The 8572-nt window shown below is 36.1% G+C and overlaps 1 protein-coding gene across 2 annotated transcripts; it reads right to left on the reverse strand.

Annotated features, from left to right (window-relative positions):
* Positions 1 to 218: 218 nt before the first annotated feature.
* On the reverse strand, positions 219 to 5138 carry LOC112773209 (YTH domain-containing protein ECT2). 2 transcript variants are annotated; one of them, XM_025818276.3, is made up of 9 exons: positions 4324 to 5138; positions 4153 to 4223; positions 3763 to 3928; positions 3593 to 3669; positions 2507 to 2947; positions 1925 to 2425; positions 1604 to 1816; positions 1356 to 1508; positions 219 to 707 (listed from the first exon to the last, which is right to left on the reverse strand). In XM_025818276.3, the coding sequence occupies exons 1-9, from the start codon at positions 4343 to 4345 to the stop codon at positions 603 to 605; spliced, it is 1749 nt and encodes a 582-aa protein (XP_025674061.1). In that variant the 5' UTR covers positions 4346 to 5138; the 3' UTR covers positions 219 to 602. The 2 variants fall into 2 exon arrangements, with proteins under 2 accessions (XP_025674061.1, XP_025674062.1); XM_025818277.3 differs by having other exon boundaries at positions 3593 to 3680; positions 4324 to 5111.
* Between the last annotated feature and the right edge of the window lie 3434 nt (positions 5139 to 8572).

Raw genomic sequence — 8572 nt, forward strand, 5'->3', positions numbered from 1 at the left:
AACACTCAAATCTCATCATATAATAGTGCACCACCCACTTCGTGGCCACAATTAATATTATATTCTTGCAGGAAAAAAATAATGCAAAACTTTCCAACCCCAATGATTTTTCCACTATCACCCATTTGGAACCCATTCATTTTGGACAACATACTACTGCAATTTTAAACTGTTATTCTGTTAAAATTTCTGAACTAAAACAAGAAACAAGAAGGATGTGCAAAATAAAATAAAATAAAATGAAAACAAAGGAACTTATGCCCTCAGGTTATAGCACCTTTGTAAAATGGCATCAATCAGCGACGGGTCCATTTCACTAACTCTAAAAAAACTCCATAAATTTGTAAACTTTTTTTGTACAATTTTGGAAATGCATCCATCAATTTCCCCTCACAAGTTTTTTGTCTTTTTTTTTTTCCTTCCTAAAAGCATCACCAACATTGTTTTTCCTTTTATTTTTATGGCCTAAAGAGAACTTCATGTTGTGCTTACTTTTTAGACTTTTAGTCCAAGTGGAAGTGCCAAACTGTACTGGCTGTAACAATCTTAACCGGCATGCTGACGTGGCGGGGTCCATTGGAAAGAGCATCAACCCCAACACTTCAATCTTTCACTTTCTCAACCAACTTCGGATCCTGCATCATGTTGTTGTTCTTCACATTTGATATGTCTAATGACTCAAGTGTAGTTGTTAATTCATCTACATGCTGCCAACAAAAGAAGACATAAATCAATAAGTGAAAAGATCAAAACACTTTACACCAATAAAAAATAAAAACCAAAATTTAAATAAGATCAGGTTGGTGCTTAGTTTCAATTTGTTTCGTTAAATATTAACCTGACAGGTTGTTAAATGTATTTTAACAATGCAAATTAAGGGTAAGAATCAAAAAGAAAAATTTGATATTTTACAAAGGATGAAAAAGTTGATTAAGTCCCAAAGAATTATCAAAGCATCTCAAAGGGACATGAGCATGATCACATTAAATAAATAAACAAACAGAGAATATAATTACAGCTAATAAACTAGGAAATGCTAAAGTCAAGAATAACATAACATGCTCCAAAGTCTAAAAGAGCTTATATTATGAAATTCCTACTCCAAAATTATTCTGTAAAGAGAATCAACTTTAGGATCTTTTATCAACTAGGCAAAGCATAGCATATAACCAGTTATTGCAAAAGGTTCCCTGCTAGTACAAATGAAATTATGCCATCGTGGTCCCACTATCACATGCACTCAACCACAGATGCCAATACCAATTATATAGAACAGATTATGCTGAGAAATTGGTGTACTATAATCGGGAAGAACCCTAGAATAATGTTACGAACAAGTGAAAGAGCATCGATACCTGCATGTTGGCGTGGGGCACAGACTGCCTCATTTTCTTTTCCTGCATGACCTTCTGGCGGCTCTCATAGAATTCAAAATCGTCCAATATGGATGTTCTTGCTATATAGTTCTTAAAGATGTTGAGAATTTCGATACCTTGCGCAAAACTCACCTGGAAACAAACAAGACCTCAATAACATACAAAAAGAATAATTTTAGGAATTCTCAGTAAAGAATTGCTTTACTCAAACATGAAAAAAGACTTGCCTCTTGTGTGTCTCGACTATTTGTTACTGGCTTATGATCGTTATTCTCTAGGATTATATGTCGTAGCTGAGGATTTGGAACATCCTTTATGATGTGCCATTTGACAGGGAAGTATCCATTCCATTTGTCTTGTTGCCAGAAATCCATACTTTTATTGAAATCGACTCGCCCGGTCATCTCGGCTACTCCACAAAATTGACCACTGGCATTGACCTGTAGTAAACAAGAATTACACCAAAAGAATAAAAAAGAAAAAGTAAAGAAGAGGGTTGATGTATCTGAAATTTTTGAAACAGAATCAGATTTGAACTTCACACATACCGAAAAGAAAAGGAATACGGGGCACTTGCTTCCTTTCTCTTCCATCCGCTTTTGTGCATCCTGAAATGCACTATCCAACCTCTTATTCCCGTTAGGAGTACTTGCCCACACATTGTACTTGATGCTCTTATGGACATCATCTTCGCTGTATGATTTGATGACGAAGAAAAGTGCATGATCATATTTGGTCACAAAATCAGGACTGTTATATAGATCTATCCTGATTTTGCTACTAGCATTTCCACTCCCAGCTCCCACAGATACAGATGAACCTTTCACATTAGTCGTTCTAGGACCCTGATTTTGCTCATTGAGCGAACCATTAACCTTGCTTCGCAGTTTTAACTTGTCAGTACTAACCCAACTCTTTGTAGATGCTTTCACGTTAAGCAAGTTATTCGGATAGAGGTATCCACTCTTCCCTTGATTGTATGTTGGAAATTTGGCGACAGACAAACAACCCTTTGCCATTGTTTCTGAATGGAGGGCCGAAAACGGTGCCTGAGAAAAGATTGCAAATTTAAAATTATAATATAAACAATGATAGATAAACCACAACACCTAATGATGGAGCAAAGTTACCTTGTTAACTTGTTTTGGCTTAACATGAGTTGACAATACATCCAACGATGGGGTTGAACCCTTCGCTTCCAATTGATTGGTTAAGTTAGCTGCATGTGGGGACTTTGACACTATACCACCCGCATGATTCTGTGTAGACAAATTGGTTCTACCACTTGGTTTCCCGGAAAACTCATTACGGCCATCACCTTGTGACCGATCTTGTGTGGTTGAAGACAAATCCCACAAATGTGTTGACGGCAGAAACTCCCCATAAGGTAGAGAAGCCGAGAAGTACCCAGGTGAACCAATTGGTTGTTGGAATATGGAGCCAGGGGGATACACTTGATGGCCAACATACTGCCCGTCGACGCCAGCTGTATTCAGAGCAAAGTATGAAGAGTAGCCAGTCTGAAATCCTGGCATGAGATAGGCATAAGATCCATTATCTGCTGGCACAACCTAAATAAAAAATAAATTAAAAAAAAAAAGAAAAGAAAAAAGAAAAGGGAAGGGGACAAAAATATGTACTGAGACATTTATTAAAGATATCACAGAACAAAAGAAAAAAGGATCAATTCTGTGGTTGGATGACCAGAAAATGAGAATGCAAAGAACTAGACAGCATTCAGCAATTCCTATATTTAAGGAAACCCCATTTACTGGCCACATTTGCCCTAAATTAACAGTTTAATAAGAACTGTTTAATGTTTCAAAAAATTTGAAGTTGGAATCTCAGATACCAACTACACTGGTTACAGCATGCCATTCAAGTCCCAAAGAAAACACAAAATCAAGCAAATCAGGCCGCCAAGAAATACATTACTGTTATTATAATTATTATAATTTCCATTCAACCCTTGCCCCCAAGAATATGATTCTTGGTGACCATGTTAATTGTTAAACTTCACAAGAATTAGGGACATAAGCAGAATCCATTCCCCCAGTTTTTATTCTACCTTGCCCAGCACAAGATATGTTATCGAAATCAAATAGACTATCGTATCATTGCATTGCCGGCACGACTCAAATTGACCAAACAAAAAGCAAGTCAACCACACAAGACGACTCAACATGACCAATGACGGGTCAGCGTAGAAGGCTTACAGGATACTGAAGATCAACTGCATCAGCACCAACATAGTATCCTTGATTATCTGGCTCTCCAAAGAAACCACCATAACCTGTGATCATTCTAACGTAAGAAAGAGAAACATATGAATATACAATTACAATCAAGACGAAATAGAGAACCATCTGAAGGAGCGTTCTTTCACCTGGATAGTAGTAGCCATAATAGCCACCACCAGGAAAAGGAACACTCTGATCCATGGCAAGGTACTCATGATCCACATCTCCTTCTTTACCACTCCCAGATGCATCTCCTACAGATGACACACATGATCTTGCATCTGATGGAGAGCTTCCACCCTTTGAAGGAACCTGATCAACATATACAAAACCGTAACCACAGTGAGAAAACATGCCTTACACATAACCAATGAAACAGTTAATCCTTAATGAAAGCACATCAACAGGAAAATAAATAAACAAAAAAAGAAAACAGCAAAATAACAAAATTCTCACAAATTTGAAGCTAAAATTGTACTTAACAGATCACATGCAACAGAAAGAAAGACATGTGGGGGCATAAATGGGAATTTTACCATGTTGGAATTATTGAGTTCAACCGTTGAAGAATCACCATGAGGTTTCTTCCTAACAAGTTCATCCGCAGCTGTCAAAACCAAAAAATACAACTCAAATCAGTAAAAATTGAGGAAATAATAATAATAATAAACCATGCATGAAAATAGTAGAAAAGAAAGAGGAAATACGTTTCTGCAATTGAGCAGCCATAGGAGTAGTACTTCACCAGAAAAATCTCAGCTTCAAAATCTTCACCAAAATATTCTCAAAACCCCCTTTCAACAACAAATCCACTGAACAAGGGAAAATACAGATCATCCAAAACACCAAAAATAAGCAAAATAAGCAAAATAAACAAAAACACCCTTTTTATGTTTTCAGCTTTACACGTCGTCTTCAACTAGGAAGTTGAAAAAATTGAAAGGAAAAAAAAAAAGTTGTTTTGGAAAAAACCAAAAATAAAAAATAGATAAACCCCACAATATATTTCAGACAGAAATTCTGGGTATGGATTATCTTTTTGATTTGTTACTCTCTAGATTTCTGGGGCGAAAAATCAGCAAGAAAAAAAGGGGGGCCTTTCTGGCAGAACAAGTGATGGCAAAAGAAAGAAAAGGGCGAGAAGCACGGTGTGGATTGTTGTGTGTGTATCCTTAAAAAGATAATAAAAAATTCCTTCTTTTTATTTTTTTAATTGTTGGGTTGGAAAATAGGATTTTGAATAGAGAAGCTATTTAAAGGGTTGTGCTTCTGAACGAATGGAAGAAGAATAGACACACACACAAGGAGAGAATCTTCACGAAGAGAAAGGGAAAAAAAAGGGGAGAAGAAGAAAATGACGGAGAAAAATAAAACTACGAACATGGCATCTCATAAAATTGGAAAATGGGACGGTGGAAAAAGCACCACCTCATCACATTGTTGTCATAAGGAAAAAAAAAAAAACAAAAAACAAAATGAGGACATCTTGTGACTTGAGATTGTTGTTTGTGTATCATGTATAGCTTTAGATGTCTCTAATTTTGGGATTTTGTTTCCTTCATTATTACGAATTTTTTATTTAAATAAATTAAAAAATATTTCATTTATTGAAATAAATAATTTTAAAAATTATTACAAAAATACGTAGGATGACTTATCTCGTTTATCGTGTAAACGAGAGATACGTGTAAACTTATCTCGTTTACATTAAAAACGATATAAGATTGGATGAGGTCTATATATAGATGTAATTCACATCAACTTATTGGGCCCATTTTCAACCTTTCCACCATTTTTTGGTCTCTTCTATCCTTTTCTGACCATATTATTGAGTAAGACGAAAATAGCGCGCACAGATTCACGTGATTCGGACATTAATCGACTGAACGCGACATGGCACGTCGCCGGCGCAGCCGACTTTGTGATTAGTTCTTGACGTTTATGTTATTCCATATATGTATAGCCATGGTTAGGATACTTGCTAAGAACTATAATACAATTTATAGTTTAGGTGACTAAATATATCGTTAGCAACAGGTCACTGATAGAATATGATTGAGATAAGCCTCAAAGTAGTCCCTAAAGTTGCACTCGAGCCTCGAAGTAATCCTTGAAATTAATAATTCCTCAAATTCGTCCCTGAAATTGCACTCCGGGACTCATAGTAGTCCTTGAGGAATTTTCCGTTTGTCGAAATCTTAAAACGACGTCGTTTTGAGAAGTAAAAAAAAAAAAGAAAACAAAAAAAAACATTGGAAACGATGTAGTTTTATGTTTATTAAAAAAATAAAAAAATAAAAACACGTTAAACCCCACCCCTTCCCCTTCCCCAACTCTTCCCCTTCTCCAACCTACCATTTTCCCTTCCCCTTCTCTCACTCACAAGCAAGCTTTCCTCAACCCTCTTTGTCGTCGGCCTCTATTTCGGTGCCGCGCCGATCGCCCCTCCCTAACCTACCCTTTTCCCATCCCCTTCTCTCACACTCCCAATCTGCTTCTCCGCACCACCACGAGATCCAAGTGCTCTCCGACCTCACCGTCTAAATTTCACACTTTCCCACTATTTTCAAGCGCTCTGTCAACCACCCCCAACCCTCCGTCGTCACCATCATCGCTCTCGAGCCCGCCGCACTCGCCGGCGACTCCAAAGCCCACCAACAGCTCCACAACGAGGCAGGCGCTCCGAGCCACAAACAGAATGTCTCTCACGATCAGCTCCAGGCGCTCTCCATTGTCCCGACTGACAGTCCCTCCCTACTTGTCGCCGTCTGCTCTCTGTTCTCCTCTTTGTCTTCCTCTGCATTCTTTTTCTCTTCTCTGCAGCAAAGGTGAGTTTTTTTTAGTTATTTAATCATTATTGTTTAATATTTTGGATGATTATTGTTGCTGGTGATTATGTTTTAATGTAGTTGCCAAGGTTGATTTTTTGTTGTTTTTTATTCTGTAATTGTTGCTGTTTTTTGTGATTGTTGCTATTTAGGTTGACTTATGCTTGTTATTTAGGTTAATTGATCTTTTCTAATTGTTGTTGGTTTTTTTGTGATTTTTTGTAATTGTTAGTTTTCTTAACTCTGTGATTTTTGTTGGTTCTGATGATGTTGTTCTTGTTGCTACTATGAAATTGAAGAAGAAGAAGAAGAATAGTGAAGAAGAGAATTGGTGAAGATAAGGATTAGTTTCTTTTTTTATAAATATAAAATGACGTCGTATTGGGGATTAGGTTTTTTTTTTAATAAATATAAAACGGCGTCGTTTTAGTCCAGCTCAGTTTTCCGGTAGCAAGGATGGACGAAAATTATTTCAAGGACTACTATGAATCCCGAAGTGCAATTTTAGGGACGAATTTGAGGAATTATTAACTTCAGGGATTACTTCGAGGCTCGAGTGCAACTTCAGGGACTACTTTGAGGCATATCTCAATATGATTTTAGGAATGTGGTTTTGATTTTTTTTTTTTTTTGTAATTAAGTTTTTAAGTACATAGTTGTTAATTAGATATTAGATGATGTGACAGATGTTTTCGAACCGTTGAACCTAATTTATTAGTTACATGTTTCTTAATTTATTAATTTAGTTATTTACTATCCAAGTAAAAGTTATTTTTCAAGTGAATAATTATGTAATTTTGTATTTACCTAAATTAAATTATTAAGTATTAAGTAAAAATTTGTTAATAAGATTATTAATTACTTTAGTTAATGTTTTTATTTTAAGTAACATATTGAAAAATATTTATTAATTAACTAAGTAAATATTAACGTAAAAAATTTTATTTTTGTAAATTCAGTTAGTACATATGTGTAAATTTCTGTTAAATAAATGTATATAATAGTTAACTCAATTTGTTATGTCAATGCACATATACAATATTTTTCTAATTGTGATTATTTATTTTTTTTGTCAGAGGCCTCGCATGTAACATCCTACCACATGAAACTTTACACCTAGGAAAAGAGTTCCAAGACACAAATGGCAAAGCTTTTGACTCGGCTCGCAAAGTTAAAACCGGCCAGAGCATATATACATATATACATGAGAAAAACCCTAAAGAGACTTAAAACACAATTTATAGAACCTGTTTCTCCAAGTCAACCTCTAAAAGGGATAAAACATAAAATATACATAGTGGAGCTATAATAATATCTATATGTACATCTTAACCAAAATGTAAACCCAACACACAAGGATCTTTCGCTGACAAGAGCTCCCATAATCCCTCAGTGAGGTGCCGCTTGACCTGCATCTGAAAACCACGAAATATGTGTGGGGTGAGAACCAGAGGTTCTCAGTATGGTAACAGTGTCCACATATCTAACATATAATATCCCGGGAAAGCCAAAGGCGATCCTAGAACTTCCGACAAAAGATTACAAACTTAAAAACTATTCTTTACCACCATAAATAAGCCATTAATAAGGTGGGGTAGCTAAGGGTTCAAAATTCTAACTCAAACCTAACTTGATCCTTTAGCTTCTCACCTTCTTCCGTTCCTCTAGAACTCCATAGCACAGACAAACAAGATACAGACAATGCAAATACAAGTAAAATACAATTACAACAGGTAGCAAATTTAGCAAGTAGGTATAATGATCACATAGGCAAGTGCAATTAATGCACAATCAAACAAAACACACATATGCATATGATGTATGCCTGTTCTATGGCTGATGATATCATCTGTCGGTTATATAGCCAACCCGACACATCTTGGTAGCTAACCATGGCCAGAAACACCAATTACAGAGCAAGTAGATTTGAGCTACAACCCCTTTGCTACTACTCACTTAACCCAGAGCCAGTAGAATAACCACTAATGCGGCTACTACCCAGGCGTGTGTTTAAAAGCTCAACCTGGAGTAAGTGAAATAATTCACTACTGCTGCTACTACCCAGGCGTCCACTACAAGAATATGGCCAATTAGCTACTACAAAAAGAGTCGTAAAATCGTCGCTAAT

Source organism: Arachis hypogaea, chromosome 18 (assembly GCF_003086295.3).
Source record: "Arachis hypogaea cultivar Tifrunner chromosome 18, arahy.Tifrunner.gnm2.J5K5, whole genome shotgun sequence".
NCBI classification, from domain to species: Eukaryota; Viridiplantae; Streptophyta; class Magnoliopsida; order Fabales; family Fabaceae; genus Arachis; species Arachis hypogaea.